The 17,040-nt window shown below is 36.9% G+C and overlaps 1 protein-coding gene across 5 annotated transcripts in view; it reads right to left on the bottom strand.

The window, feature by feature from the left end:
- Nucleotides 1-17,040, bottom strand: part of LOC150088206 (protein spaetzle 3-like) — a 310,468-nt gene that overhangs the window by 54,316 nt on the left and 239,112 nt on the right. For 3 of the 5 annotated variants that reach the window (XM_090370621.1, XM_090370622.1, XM_090370625.1), the window contains exon 1: nucleotides 14,060-14,316. The exons of the other annotated variants lie outside the window; for them this stretch is intronic. In XM_090370621.1, coding sequence (XP_090226747.1) covers nucleotides 14,060-14,176 — 117 coding nt within the window. In that variant the 5' untranslated portion in view covers nucleotides 14,177-14,316. Of the gene's footprint in view, nucleotides 1-14,059; nucleotides 14,317-17,040 lie in introns of those variants that run through there. 5 annotated transcript variants of the gene reach the window in all.

The following is a 17,040-nucleotide window of genomic DNA, read 5'->3' as shown; positions in this document are numbered from 1 at the left end:
GGTGAACGGGTCTCTCAACAGAAAACAAGAAAAAATTCAAATACAAAATAGGTAGAATCGCGCACAGAGTGGCGTGTTTAAAAATAGCCAGCGCAGCGAACACTATATTCCATCAGCAAGAAAACAGAATGTATATCAATTTTTGTGTACTTACAGATAAGAAAACATGTAAGTAAAAAGAAAAAAAAATATATATCGGTAATTATTTACCAATTACTTTCAAGCTATCACCATGCACTACAAAGATATATGTATATTTAAAACTTCTGCATACTCATTAAAATCGTGAAATTAATAAACTGTTGAGGAATTTTTAATGGGTATACAATCCTGGATAGAAACGCATCCATCTACGAATCTTTTGTTTGTAGATACAAAGCATTTAGTTTTAAATAACAACCTTTCAACTTGATATTTAAAACAAATTCACCGACTAAAGATTTAAACAAAAAATTTAAATGGAAATGTCTGTTCTAATATTTCCATTGGTGAGAAACTCTGAAATTCCAACGTGTTCTTAATTTTTAGGATATGTAACATGTTGTTTCCCCCCCCCCCTGCAGCATTGAATCTCTTTTCTTTTTCCTACTTAAATATGAACTTCTCCTTCTGGCTGTTTAGTTTTTTACCAAACAAACGGCTTCATTAAGAGTATTTCTTCTTATGAACAAGAAAACTTCATATCGCGACTGGTTTCAGGCTCCTTTAAAACGCGCCACATTCATAGTTTCCACTGTGAAGTCTCTCAAAAAAGGAAGTTTGTGAGAGTGTCACGGAAGGTTATTAAATGAAGAACATCCTACTACCCTTATCAGATCTTTCTGAAAAAGTATAATAAACAAAGGCATTTTTTGAGAAAAGGACTAAATGGTCTTCGTAAAAACTGGAACTTTAGTCACTAAAGTTCCAGTTTATAGTCGGGGAATATAAATAAATAAATCTTTATTTGTCCTACCAAATATAAATATACATTGGTAAGTGATCCTTTCACGGCAGAAAATGCCAGGAGATTACCATAAAATGAAAAATAAAAGAATGGCTGAAATATAAATTGAATTATTCATCACTACATTTCTGTCTAGAGTCCTGGCAATTGTAGTACAAAAGTTCATCTTAACATCACATCCACTGAAACAACTTGTGCGAGATATACACTATTCAATTGCGTACACAGTTCTTAACAGAAATGCACACAACTACTAGGCAACAGTAGCCTCAGCGAACTATCTGCGGTTTGTTTCCTATATTTCGAATCTTCTAAGAGCCTTAGTAAGTCAATTCCGATATGCGTGAGGCACTGAATTGGTATAAACCTGTTGGTCTTCATTCTCAAGGATTTGGTGCCTCTTAAGGCGGATGGCGGGATGTGCCACTCACAAAGCTGCCAGAAGCATGATGATGATATCATGCCAGTCATCATTTTGATTGTGATTATTAATCGTTTCCAGGCAATGATGTCTGGTAAATGCTGTAGTTTAAGCTGTTCAGAAAGCTGCGTGGTCCATAACTGTTGAGGGAGATGGTGTTTATGGTTTGCCCACTTCAGCAGCCAGAATTCACTCGCATATGTTTTCCTAATGTGGGTAGGGGTAGCTGACGCCCGCAATTCGGCGTCATACAATATGGCCGAATGTACTGTGATCCTTAAATATCGTGCGGTTGTTGTAGTCTGTTTCACGTGGAAGAGGTGCTGTTTTGTTGCCCAACATAAGCAGTTCATTTTCTTTACCATCAGGTCAATATGCGACTTGAACGTAAGTTTAGTATCAAATGTTACTCCCAGATCTCTATGCGTCTCAACAACTGGGTTGGGTTTGCCATTTAGTTTCGGGTGTACAAGTGTAGGCGACTTTTTGAGCGAGTACACCATGATTACACTCTTCTGCGGAAGTAGGGCCAAGCCAAATTTATCTAAGTACACGAATAGTAGTATAAGTACAGTTTTCTTATTTGGTTATGGAATAATGCGTCTCCCCTTTCCCAAGACCTGATTGATTTGGGTCAGTGACCGCGCTACGGGTAGGAAAGCAAGGATTTTTTCTTACTTTACTTGCTAACATTTATTGTTCTCATTGCAGTTTTTTACGATTTAAAAATTTCTAATCATACCTTTTACTGATCTGGTGCATGAAACTTTATTAATTTTTCTTTTAAATTGCTATGCATCATTGTTGTGCTATCTATTAGCCCATAATTAAATACATGATCTAACCTGATGTTGTGATAATACAAGCGTGCTCGAAGTCGGTTCTAGGTCGAGAGTAATCACGAATAATGGTTTCCGAGTTCCTTTATGATTGAAACAGGTTTTCTTTGTAGTATTTCTTTCTCTCCTCTTTTTTTTTTTTTTTTTAAGAAAGGTACACAAGAATGTAGGTGGTTTTTACTATAGATTCCCTATGGCCCCTAATCAAAGCAGTTTAGTCCGACTATCTAGTGTGTAGAGTTTCAGAGAATGAATGAAGGAATTTAAAGGGCACACAGTGCCCTAGGGAGCGGCATTCATACACAAACACACACAACTAATCCCTCATGCCCTCAGAAACAAAGTTTCCATTCAAGTCTGGTGATTCACACCGTTATGTCTGCTCTGTTAATCCAGGGAACCCCCCTTTCTCACTGCTAACCGTCACAAATTATGCGGTCGTTAAAAGACGCTATCGAAAAATCCCTGCTGGTGACGACCGACTTGCCCGACAGGTCTGAGGCCTTAAAACTGAACGGTGCGCGATTTATCGTCTCGGGAGAGCAGTTTCTCTGAAAACAATATAATTGTTCACAGAGACAAGAAACAAATGCGGTTATCAGATTAGCTAATATTTCTGTCTGTTTCGCATGGATAGAATTATTAGCAGATAGCCTGCCGGCTACATAGCTGGATAAGTGTGTATACTATTATTGCTTTTTTAATTTCATTTCGTTTGAGAAATTATTAAATTCTAAACAATAACCTTTTATGCCTTCATTTATCGCTGTAGTCTCTAAAGTTCAATGTGCACACCATCGCAGAGAGCAATCAAGCATATCCACGGGTAAGGATATCGTGTCCTTCGTCCCCCCCCCCCCAAAAGGTTTGGTTGTTGAGTTTAGAGTAGATCCCCATCGCCTCTGTAATTGTGCAATGTGACTAGGTTACTAATGGTTACATTGAGATTAACATGTATATCTTTTTTATTCATCAGTTATTTGATTACTTGGTCGTCAATACGAACACGGTTGTGGTGTCAGTTCATGAATAGTTCTTCTGAGGTTTTCCCAGATATGCTCAATAAAATATCAGCTCTGGACTGGCCATAATATAACCAATGTTTGCTTATCTGTCGTTTCCATATAACAGGGTGTTAAGAGAGGATACGTATATCAAACAATTGCAGTAGCATTCGTAGAGGGAGGATATTAGTGGAATTAGCATTAATAGAGACATATGATGCAAAAATGCAAGCTTATACAGCATCAGCAAAAAATTCCCATTTCACCCATCCATTCACTCCAAATGTTTGTTCAGTTCTTCCTTGAATTTATTTAAGCTGTCAACTTCCACAACGACAGATGGAAGTTTGTTCCTGCAATCAACACCCGTTGGCTAAAGGAAAATTTCCACACATCTATTCTACAACTGTCTTTCCTCATTCTTAGCGGAATTGTTTTGATCCGTGGATCAAAATTCCACTAACATTCCCCCACCCCCATCTGTTTTTGAACATTTTCGCCTACAGTAAAGATAGCCTCTACATATTATCAAAATGCTTAGTAGTAGTGGACACCACGCACTGGATTCTACCAGATCCACGCGACTCTTACTGGTATCTGAAGAAGCGACTCATCTGTACATTACCGAAAACTCGTTGAACATTTTAGTGGGCTCCCTCCAAACACCAGGAAAGACCCTGTTCGATAATGGAATTGATGAACGGTTTGCATTTTCCAGGCGTACTATAGAAGCCCTCTTCATATAATAGAAGTATACTAAGTGTGCAAAGTAACAGGCCTAATTTTATAATACTTTTATTTGTATACATCAATAAATTAGCACTCTCGTGATGCTGTAACTACTGAAAGCTTTTCTTATATTCTTCTTTTTAAGGAACTTCAGAAAATCCCCTCGAATTCCCTTAAATCTCATCAAAGTTATTGCTATTATTTTTTTTTTATGAAAGAGAAAGCTGGTTGCTGAAAGCCAAAACTAGTGAATAACGCATTGATTCTTCAGAGCGTGTGGAATCTTGGTCTCTGAAATATATCCACGATTTCCTTCCCCTCCCCTTTGTGAACGACTGGTATTGATTTAATCTAAGAGCCTTCAATAGCTTTATTTTTTTCTTTATGGACACGAAAATGATGTTATTATTTTAATAACATTCTGACTCTCTAAGGTTATGTAATGTATTTTAAAATAATTGTATTGCAAAAAAAAAAAAAAAAAAGCCTTTACGATCTCCATGCGATAAGTAAACTTTTCGTGTGGTTCTTCATTAGATGAAGTATAAAAGAAGCGATCATTAGATAAATCATGTTTAGATTTATAAATTGATTCCTTCTGTTCTATCAATATAAAGATGGGAAGAGAACATTAATTTTAATAAAAGGAGATATTGATATAGTTCAATAATGAAAGTCAAATGTATTTGTTATAGCCTGTGATGACACAAAGCCCATACACTCAGTATACGAATCACTAAACATTCTTAAGCAAGTAGCGACGTTTTTCGGTTCTCTGTGGAATCCCTTCGTCAGGGGGAAAATAAATTCCGAAAATTGCATTGAGTGGTTCCTTAAATAAAAGAAGTAACGTGTAATGAGAATAATTTTACAAATTTTTTTCGAAGGTAAATGTAGTATAGCAGGATTGGTCAATCTGCATGAGCTTTAGAACTACATCGACGCACCCCCCCTTCTAATATTTTGACTCCATCGATTAAAATTTACCTTTTAATAACACATACTTTCAAATTAGTTATTCAGGGAAAGGCAATGAACAAAACAAAATTTCAAAAATGTATTTATCAAAATTAGCGACAATGTAAGTAACCAGTTATTTTCAAATAATCAGGTTCGAAATTATTCACAGCTAAACTCAGAGAAGGTGGTCTAGATGAGTCTGGTCACCCGTGTCCGGTATTTATATTTAATGGACAATTATACAGACAAACCCCCAGTGGTAGTGAACTGAGGCAAACATACCAGTATTTGCAGGACACATGTTAGTGAAACCACATTTCACAAAGAGGTGAAGTGAAGTTGACCACGTGAAAGTACACAGTGTGTCCGACTAACCCAGACGGTTCTAAACATTTAGTTCCTCTCTTTTAGAAATTTAGAATTTCCAAAAGAGATTCTTCTCTATTCTAAAAGTATTAGAATAGAACCTATAGTACTAGTACCGTGTGGGTTGAAGGCTGAGAATGGAGAGGATACTTGTTGACATTAGATTGTAATTTTCGGGAAATAAATGTGAATTAAGGTTATTCCGCAAAATAGATGCGGAAGAGCAAAAGTTGGTTCTGCGAGTTTTGACTGTTTGCAGCACGTGTTCGGACTGGTTTGGAAGAATTACAGATGCTAGTTCAAAACTGAACATCTGAAACAGAGCGGAAGGCTTTGTAAGAGAGCAGTCTTCAATTAACCTGACTGCCCTCTTCCGAATAGAGCCAAGAAGATTGAGAAAAGATTGCACACCTCTGGGCACCACCCCACTTGTGGGACCAATTTTTCATGGCAGGGGGGATTTCAAACTTGTATAGAGTGAGTAGCTGTTTAAGGAAAACGTATCATTTCTCCTAAACATTAAAAAAATACCTTTTTTTTTAATGCAGAGGAAGCAATATTTGTGGTATTATACCACGAGAGAGAGAGAGATTAAAAATCTGGGATAATTCTTAATAGATATATACGATCTTGTCTGGAAACCTAAGTGTCATCAAAGATGAGCATAGGAGAAGTAGACTTCTTTGCGCGAAATAAGACAGAATCGACTTTTAAAAAAAAGATTTCAATTAACTGTCTCCCACCCCACTGTAGAATTATCTGAAGATCGGCATTTTAGGAATTGGTGGTGGATATTCGAGAAGTTAGTTTGTTTATGTAGGGCAGGATTTCTCAAACTGAAAGTTGGAATGTAGTGTGTAATCATTGGCAAATATATATGATTAGCATTTCCAGTTAATGGAACGAAATCATTATGACACAAGAGGAAAAGAAAGGGAGGAAAAAAAAAAAAAAAACAACTGAACCTTGGAAACACCAGCATTAGTGGAACAGACAGAGCGCTCTCCACCCCACCAACAGTGAGCGTTCAGAGAGAAAAAATTAGATATCCAATTGCAAAAAACAGTCAGCAGGCAATAAAATAACGCCCCCCCCCCCTTATTTTTAAGAAGAAGGCGGTGGAATTCCACTGCTTTCTTCTAAAGCAGTCCAACACATTCATCACTCATCCGGCACACATTCACAGTTTAGTTATAAACTCACTGAATCATCCTTCATTTATTCTGGTTTTCTATTCTAAAGTCGACAATTTTTCACATTACATAAAAAAAAGCTTGGTATTATGATATAAGGTAATTGAAAGAAAGCTTTTTTTTTATAGAATCGAACAGCCCGGTCCCTGTTGTGTGTGTTTTTTTTTTTTTTCCTTTAATCAAGGCTTAGATAAAAGACGAGAATTCAAATAAAAACATGAAGCACGTTCTATGTTTCCGTTCGAAATCTTCAAGATAAAGCTTTTTATGATTTTATTAACCCGTTCGACAGTACTGCTAGAAAAACTATAACTTAAAAATATACGGAATAAAGTAAACTTTCACTCCTTACATAACCCAAGTCCAATTTGCATTCATTCTAAGCATCCTCCTAATTGGCCAGAGAAATGATGCTAAAAGGCATTTAAGAAAATTTTACGCTTTCTCGTAGCATTCTCAAACTTACTTTTTCCGAAATAAATTTAATGCACATATCAAATTAAACTAAGCCAGTGGTTTTCGACCTTTTTTAATAACGGCACCCTTAAGTAACTGATTACCAAACCAGATTCTTATCTCTGGATATTAAAATGGCTAAATAAGATCGCCAGTCTAACACCTACAATCTCAAAATTTGTTCTGGCCACCAATATTAATGCTTCCTTGGGGGTATCACAATCTCTAGGAACCTTACTATATTCTCTCAGCTTCTATCCGGAAAACTGACCTCACCTGATATCTTGGATATCATCGCCAGACCAACGCACTCCCCAAGCAGATCTAAGCTGAGTAGCATGTCCTCTCTAGACAATATGTTTCCACTTAACTCAATCGAAATATTGAATAGATTATCCATAGAGGTTGAGAAGCTATGCAAGGACACAACCTACAGATCTTCCACTCTTGCAGATATGTATGTCCATGAACGCCGTCAGGATATTTTGCAAGGTGATGCATGTGGGAATAAATTTTTTAATCACCAAATTTTGAATACATGCAATATCTTGTTTGAAAAAATTAAAAATCGTGTATTACTTTGAAATCCAAAGGTGGTGCACTTTCACAATGCTGCCGGCGCCCATGCTCTAGGTGAGTCTCTTGGAGATGCCACTCTATCTACGCTTTGTTAGATCTTTATGAATTTTTATGTTTTACCTTTACCAGACGCTGTTTAAGGCCGTGTATTGTATTTGGAACTCTGCACACAATGCATTTGTCTGGCATTGTTTATTTAATTTCTGTATGTAACTCGTGTCCTCTAGCTGCATAGCTGTAAAGGGACATTTCTTCGGAAATAAATTGATATTAATAATAATGATCTGTGGACACCGATCGTTAAAAATGGCTGCTACAACAGAGTCCTCACAGTACACCCTTGGTGAAACATTGAGCTAGAAAATATTTCTGAGTAGGCGATCAAGATCATTCTTTTCTATGATATGACGAATGAAATGAGTTATCCCTCACAGTATTATAAACTGTTCAGAATTTAATAATCTTGCTTAAAGGAAGCAAAGATTCGCATTAAAAAAAAAAACTTTAAGGTGTAGAGAGAGAGAGAGAGAGAGAGAGAGAGAGAGAGAGAGAGGGAGGGACTCTTTTCTATAAAACAGAAAAATGCATAACAAACAAAACGTGTACTTTATTTCGTATTCGTCTTCATTCGGCAACACTAGAAATTACTAAACAGCTGTGCTTTTCCCCCTAACTGTAGTTGATGCTGTATTTTAACAAGCTGGACCTGGTCGTGCATCTGGATCATTGAAAGACGCTTAGCGCACGGTATAACTAGTTATCTAACAGAATTATAACCTACACAGGAAACACGAAGTGGCCTTCTATTTTACGAGCGGTGAAGTGGTAAAAAAATATCAGCGATTAGTGCCACCTGTCGTCGGAATACTTCATCACGTTGCTAATTTGTTCACTGGCTTGTACCATCATGAGAGGAAATGATTTTAAACAACCAACATTGGCCTTCAAGTAATAACAGTATTATTTCGCCTAAGGACAGGCGGTGCCGCCTAAAAAGGGTCGCTCAGGTGAACACACGGCAATCATTGGTACTACTGACACAAGAAATGATACGGTCTACACAACTGACGCATGCCGCCTGGGCCGACCAATAATGCCACTATCTAGGGACTGAAACAGTGACCCCTTCCATGTGCCGCAGTGTCACGGGAGAACTGGTCAAACCAGTTAAAGTCACGTTCATACCTCACCGTCATTAGAATCGATTCCACGATCGACACCCACGAGTCAACGCGAGGAGATTAGCGTGTTGTCATGAAGAGCAACACGATAAGTAGAATCGCACGTGACAAGGGCCTGTTTCGAGGCGAATCGAGCATTATCTCCATTTATAGGTCTTCGAGCGATGAAATCGCGAACAGAGAAAAAGAATGAAGTACAGAATGGCAACCATGTTAGAGTTTTTATAAGGGGTGTTCGCTTTGTTGTAATTATCACGAAACATTCAGGCAGGTTTCTGCTGACACTAAATCCATTGTGGACGGATAGAGATGTCACATGTTTCTGCGTGCGCGTAAATGTAATGCTCACTGCTCTAAACTTGTTTGCTGCGCTCCCTTACTGTACTGTTTAGAAGGTGAAACCTTCTACTTCCACCGCATTTAACTTATGTGAATGCAACGCACGAAAATTAAATGACTGACGCGCTGGATTGATTAATGTAAGGATTCGGCCAGTGATCAATTAGCGTGGGTTCACAGGTCGAACAGAGTTCTTCTCCTCGAATAAAGTCTAATGCTCATCTTTTTTGCTATAACAAGAGTGCACGTTTGTTATAAAAAAGGACTCGCGTTAGAACTAAATAGGGCGTTTTTTTTTTTTTGTTTTTTTTTAATACCATCCATAAAGTTCTACAAGTTAGCAGCACTAAGTTCTTAATACTGCGATTAATCAACGCTTGGAATGAAGCAGTCGCCACAGAATTGTAAGAGTGCCTTTAGTGCACAACAATTTTAATTATGCAAATGCCGACTAATGGCCAGGGATCTACAGTTAGGAGTTAACCAACTGAGTTTAAAATTTTAAATTTGTAATTCATGGTCTGCTGTTATTACATGGGAAACAATATTAGTTATTAGCCGGCAAAGTCTTTGGTACTGTTTGTTGATTCTTACGATGCTTGAACTAGAATATAAATATGGAGCGATTCTTCGATAATCATTTCATCAGTGGCAGGTATTTCTAACTTAATTTGATACTTTCTATACTGCCAGTTATACGCGTATCTTTTGTATTCGATGCCCAAACCGTTGTGGATGTGTCAATTGGCCATAGTATTGAGTCACTTTTACTTCTGAGTATAGTACAGAACAGTTGAAGTTGGTAATCACTTGCAATGTGTATTACTTTGTGGCATCGACTGAATTAGCCAGAATAAATCATTTCGATCTTTCTTAGCGTTTCGCACTCCCAGATCACTCCATAAAGTGCCACTAGTTGAATAATAAATATATTCAGTTGCGATATGTTTAAACACTGTTCTCGGTGCCAACAAGCACCAAAACAGCAGTCGGAACGGTGGCACCACTTTACCAATAAGTAACGTGATGCTTCTCTTTTTGGAGAAGCATTAAAGTTAACTGCAGTCATTATTAACCCACTGCAGGATGGAAGCCTCCTCAACAATTCATGCTGAGGGAAATGGACCATAATCTGCCACGCTGGTCCAGTGCGGGTTGGCAGATCGACTGTATTTAGCAGTCAGGGGCTTGAACCCCGGTCTATTCAAAGAGCGTGTGCTACTGCACTCCAGCTCCTGACCACTCGGCTACGGAGGTTGGAGAAGCATTACTTAGTATTAATAGTTGCAAATGATGCAAGCTTATATAGCATCAGCCAAAAAGAAAGTAAAAAACTGAAAATAAACAAAAACTATAATAATAAAAAAAAAACAAGTTCCCATATCACCTGTCCATCCCTTCAATAGTTCTAGATAGTTTCAGTAGCCCAAAGAAGTACTAATCCGAGGAGTTGGGTCTGGACTATGTGACTGATGCGGTAAAACCTCACGCCGTTTGAACGATGGCTGTGCCTGAGGAGATGCACTATCATGGAACAAGATCAGAAATTTCTGAAGCAATCACAGTCTCGCTGGCATGTTTGAGTTGACGTCATATGCACATATATATTTATGTGTGAATAATTCTGCTGGCGCTTACCATATGAGACAATCATGCTTTTTATTGTGCATATCCGTTTTCTCAGTTCTGAATTTCTTTTTACAGACACATTCGTATATTCTTTACTTATTCACTTTTTCATTTTAAATATCCATTCGATACAGCTTTTTTTTCGTCTCTACTATACAGTACATATTGTAGTCAATCTCGAGACACTACAATCAAGACTCATTGCGTGCATAGCTATGAGAAAAATAGGTTTATTAGTTAGTACAAACTAACCAATATACCAAGCACTACCTGAAATGAAAAACATTTCTACAATGGAGAAGTATAGTGATATTGATTTATGCCACTACCTAGATCATATCGACCCCTGACTGGAGTCTCCTCGGTGGGTGTAAAGATCTGAACAACTCAGTGACATATCCACAGTGTGAGATAGTAACAGCAGGTAAGTATACAATTTTTTTACAATAAACTCCATTTAAAGGCTAAACCCCTCATACTTGTTATTGTACAGGCAGGGTATAGTCTCAATCCGTACATAGCAACCTGATAATGAGCAAATCAGGTTTGCTACTACGTGCATCAATCTCATGTTGTTAAAACATTTCTTCACGAGTTGCCTTGGTATCGCACTACTCTCTAAGTGTACACTAATGGTTACAGCTCTAGTAGCATGAGGCTTTTGCCATAATTAATTCAGTTTATTTTACTTGCCATTTCACGTATTATGGATACATTTTATCATTGGGTTCTCGCAGTGTCTAATTACCCAACGAGGAGACGCAAGTCAGGGTCGGAAAAACCATTGACCGAGTAAGTTATTCATTTAATATAAATCTATATAACAAGAAACCCCAGTTACAATTTATAAAATATTTAATTTATATATTTGGATAAGAACTCAGGGATGAAAAATAAATTTCACATCAATCGAGGTAATTTTGGAAGAAAAGCTTTCGAGACTCGCTAGTATATCAAAATTTATTTTTATAAAATTTATAATCCATTATTAATAGGTTCTACCATTCGAATCTCCACGCTGTTATATTTATTAGTACGAAAGTACTCTCGTGCAATACTCTTTCCGCTTATACACTGCTACTAGCCAATATTTTAGGCTAAATCATAGTATTCTGTATACAGAGCATCCCTAAATTGTAGTACAGTGACCTCGATTCTTTGGTAGCAGTTGATCATGCTGGCTTTTTTTTTTTTTCTTTTTTAATTTACTTAAATCTGTTCTTCATCAGGAAAATGGGCCCACTTGAACCATTAGTACATGGGAACAGATACTCTAGTTAAGGTATTCTGCCTTCGTACCTTGCACAGTACGGATCATCAAATCAAAGCGAAGTGCATGTCGCTCATAATCAGCATTTTCATTAAAATTGGACAGAAAATTAAAACTGTTACAGAATATGCTAGATGACATGCATTCATTCTTTTTATTCTGTCAGATGCAACGCTAAGATGAATATGTTTATCTGTGACGCGAATGCAGTTCTCAATGTTTTATTTCGATAAATAAATAGATAATCTTCATTTGTCCTATCGTTATAATGCCAGGGAATTAAGAATAAAACAGATAATGGTAATAAAACTTCATTACTGACTTGGCATTGTAAACAACTCTTCTTCTTCTTCTTCTCAAGAAGATCCATTACTCACCGCACTAATAAATACTATACTGCTCCTCGATTACGACTGTTGTCACAATGAAACTTCCTTCTGCCGCTTGTTAAAAAAAAACACACACTCCATTTCTTATGACATGATGTATTGTGTTCCTTCAGTTACCTCGATACCGTTGACCAAAGGGGTATAATAAATGGATTATTGTTTAGATTACTATCTTCTGATGGCTTGTATATGTTTTATAATTCAGTTAATAAACTTCTCTGTGCCTTTCAGCACATATACGTAGTTTAACCCTGTTTAAATTCTGAAAACAGGTTACCCGACACAGTTTTAGGGAAAGATAAGAAATGCAACCATAGTTTCTTACCTAATCAGAAATTAGAATGAACTTGGAAAGTTTGAGAGAGAAGATGACTGCACCACGTTTGAGATGGTTTGGACACATGAAGAGAATGAACTCGAACAGAATACCAAGAAGAATGTTTGAGATAAAAATGGACAAGAAGAGGCCAGAGGAAGACCCCCGAAAAGATGGAGAGATCACATTAAGGAAAATGTGGAAACGAAGTGAATTGGATGAGAGAGAATGACAGAAGATAAGATTTGGGAAGATGGAAGACTTTGATTCAACTGACTCAACCCTAGGCTCGAACAGCGAGGAAGATACAAATATAGAATTTCTCACCTAAATATGCTGAAGGAGCTATTTTAAATTAGAAAAACAATCTGTAGTTATCAGAAAAAAAAAAAAAAAAAAAACGTTGCCTTGCCCTTTATATTTATCTCTTCTGCGGATGCATTCTCTTAAGGATATTATTATATTAAATGTAATCCTGGCTCAAACATCTCCTTAATTTGGAGAACTCTAATCAAGTTCCAAACACATGAATGAAATGCATCATCAACCTGCAACTGAAGGGTGCTTATAAAATAAGCACGGTTCGGTTGTAGGTTGCGCGGAACAAGAATACATTTATATATCCTTGCGAGCGAGAGAGAGCGAAACACATATTTCAGGGGGCCAGAAATACTATATTTCATGTTTAAAAAATGTTATTTGTTAAAGAGTTCTTTCTTATATCCAGGATTTCGGCTGCAATAATGGGATAAAAGTAAGCATCTCTGCGTAGCAGCATTATTTCTGTGATTAAGAAACGTGCACCGTTTCTGTTAGAAAGGCATTACTGGTATTATCGATGCTGTCTTATCTTAAGTCAGTTTTTTTTTTTTTTTAAGCTAATTCTTTAGCTAAACTGACGGTTACATAGTGGCGAATCCGAAAAAGCAAATGCAACCGAGTGGTATCAACAGCCGCTGTTTTAAAACAATGTTAAGGTCCAAGCAAAGAAAAGAATCGATAAGTAGCAATTTAAGCTGCTACAAAGAAGAATATTGTATACGCGTGTAACAGAATGGTGAGTTGGCTTTACGCTCAAAGAATCTTCATTTTGTAAAGATAATATCATGAAATCGTTAAAAAATAAGCTAACAATATATAATTATCGCTTAATGTTTACTAACAATTACATGATGGTATGAATGCTACTTTTTAAAATAGATACCCTTAAGGATACGAAAAATTTCTACACAAAGCTTCTTAATACATTTTCTACTTTTTATTTATTTTTTTATGATGAAGGAATGCGGAGATGGCAGGCTTAGAAAAATTCTAATTAAACCAATTTTTAGGGAAAATTTTACTATAGAGAATTGTAACTGAACCATGTCTACCACTACCTGACCTTGGTAATACAGCACTAGGAACACACAAATGACCTGACAATAGTAATGAAATCTGACCTGAACCAACACCCATCCTCCTTTCGCTGCCTTCTTCTCCAGAAGACTTCGTACGATGGTGAAGGAAGCTAGAAAATAGGGCACCCATAGAAGTTCCACTGTTTCTTGCAGCGCCATCTGTGAGAATGCGATTGTAGAACGGCTCGAATGCTGGTGCGTTTGTAGAGAACTATGGTCGGTTAGTTTCGCATCCACGTGGTTCGCACTCACTGTCCTAATAGCATGACCAGTCCTTTCTAGCGAGGCGAGGAGTTGAGATGTACTTTTCGCAATAGCCTAGTCTTTCGGAGCTACTCGACTACAAGACATTTGAAGGGTGGGAGGAATGGGGATGACGAGGTCAAACAAGTGACCTAGTTTTCTCATGCTACCGGTTTAACTCGAGTTGTTACATATAAACAGGCTATAAATTGTGATAGAAGATGCCCTTGCAGCATCGAACATGCTGTAGAAAGGAAAGGTGTAGCATCCTAAGAAAGGAGGAGTGCCGGTTTGAATAGAAAGTAAATTTTAATTACGCAATCATCAATCTAAACAGATTTAGTACAATAGTCTGCCATGACCGAGCCATTAACATTAATTGGCCCATCAGAAAAACCTGTTTAAGGGGTTTAAAAGAACTGTAGTTCACTGCTTTCTGCTCAGTCTGCATTCAATTATTGACCTTTGTTTAAACTCACAACAGTCGCATTGTCAGTTGGTAAACATATCCTTTCCCAACAGGACCATCTCTCTCTCGACAGATATTTGTAAATGAAAACTAAAACTGAGAAGAAAGTATTTTTGAGCCTTGAACTATTTGTGAATATCTGCAGGGTATGGAAACTAGTTTGGGGATTTACGATTTTTTGTTCTTAATGTGCATCTTTGAATAATCATCTATCATTATACTAAATGTGAGAAATCTGTAGCCTACGATAATGGAAGTAGGACAGTCCGCACCTTATGCGTGAGACCTTGTGTTTTTCTTACATTTTTACAAGAAAATTCATTTTAAACCTGAAGGAGATCTTTGTTTCTCTGCATACTTGCCTCTAAAGGAATTAGAGTGGTAATTATTTAGCATATTAAGATAATTTTCACAAACGATTAGTGCGTGTGGTATGATTCGCATAATTGTATCTAAGTCATGTCTTCGTCTAGCCATTTAATCAGTAATATTTCCATTCTTGCAGGCTGTTTATCTGATAGCACCTTGTGCTACACATTGGGCTAATTTGTCCCGAACGTTGTGTGTCCTTATTTTGGAATCCTTAACTATAAGAAGACATCCAGTTACTGCCAATTTGCCGTTTATCTTGAAATATTTTTTGGATTAATTTTTATAAGCCGAATAGGCTATCCCCGCCATTGCGGCTGATTTATAATGATTGGGGTGGATTATCATTGTTCACGAGATGTCAATAACTTTTTTGTCCGATTAAAGTGCATCGAGTTCATGGCATACGTTGTACTAACTGCAACGTATAGAGCTGACTGCGGTTGTCGAAAAATCGACCAAAGTCACCTTCTCCGAGCAGCGATAACCCAAAAGACCAATATGCCCACCCATGGCAATTTCCCTCTCAGAAAGGATTAGAAATCATTAAGGATATGGATCAAGAGCACTGAACGCGCGCATCTCGTAAAATGCGTAAAGCAACTTCGATGACAATAAGCCCAGAAACTACACCATATAAATTAAACAGTTCGTTGTAAATCACGTTCAGAGTGTTTATATTTCATTCTAATGCATATTTCAGTTATTTAGAAGGGATCCCACAGTCAGTTATCCAACAATTCCTGGTTGTGGAATACTGAGTACTTAGCGGGACAATATCTATCTCAAACTTCTCCTTCACTATTTCTAAAACAACCACCCTAATGAATGGATATTTTTGAAATAGTGAAGGTGGAATATGAGAAACTAATGAATCTAAAATCAAGCCTCTTGAGTTCAGTACCAGAAAATAATACCTCCTCAGCAATCCTCATTTCGACTGCAATAGATGCTCGAGACATTAGCCAAGTCATAATACACGTCAAACTGCATCAGATGGACAAATTATTTCTCACAAATTGACATTGGAACTAATCAATCATTGCAGAATAGATTCACTGCAGCGCTGTAGAAGCAAAGCCTGCCCTGAAATCTGTGACTTCAAAAACAAATAAATGAAATAACTTAAAATCAAAGATTTCTTATCAGAAACCAAGAGAAAACAGTAAATGAGCATATAAATTATCCAAACTCATTGGTGCAGGTATAACAATCTAAACAAAATGGAGTATATATGTGCTCACTTGTGTACAGCTCTTGCCTTTTAGACCAATAGGGTCGTGGCAAAATTGGCAGGTTAGCAAATTAGTCAAAAATGATTATTTAGAATTCTCATCCATGATAGGGTAAAGTAGAATGCAAAAAATAATGCAACTGCTGTATATCACTAAGTATATTCGAGATTCATTAGACTAAAAACGTAAAGTTAATTTCAATGTATATTTTTCAACAAAAATCTAGATCAGAGAGGAAGGACCATTTTGTTTCTTGGTAGAAAATAAATTCCTCAAAGTTATCAGAAACATATTTTTACATATATATGTTTCTCTGCAGAAACATATTTTTACATATATTTCAGGTGCATAAATGTTCCCTTTGAGAGGATGAAACACGTATAACTAATGAGACGTTTGCTGCTAGAAATTTTCTGAACAGATCTGGAGTTCTTGTCTTGTAAATGGTTTTTTGAATCGATACGCAGTACTCAAATTTATCGTAGTTTGTAAGATTGCTGCTTCTTGAATCCGTGATGTACAGTGTTTCACGAATAATAAGCATTCAGCAGAGTTATAAGGAATGAATTCGAATGATTTTATTATTAAAACTAAAAATTTTTATCCCAGAAATGATTAATGCATTTCCTTCGTCGATATTAAATGTGAAAACAACCATCCGAATAAGTTTTGTATTTTCTAAATTTGAACTCCTAAACATCTCTATG

This window comes from Mastigoproctus giganteus, chromosome 3 (assembly GCF_048544385.1).
Source record: "Mastigoproctus giganteus isolate SK-2022 chromosome 3, ASM4854438v1, whole genome shotgun sequence".
NCBI classification, from domain to species: Eukaryota; Metazoa; Arthropoda; class Arachnida; order Uropygi; family Thelyphonidae; genus Mastigoproctus; species Mastigoproctus giganteus.
The sequence above is the reverse complement of the archived record's forward strand: the minus strand, read 5'-3'. Positions and strand labels throughout refer to the sequence as shown.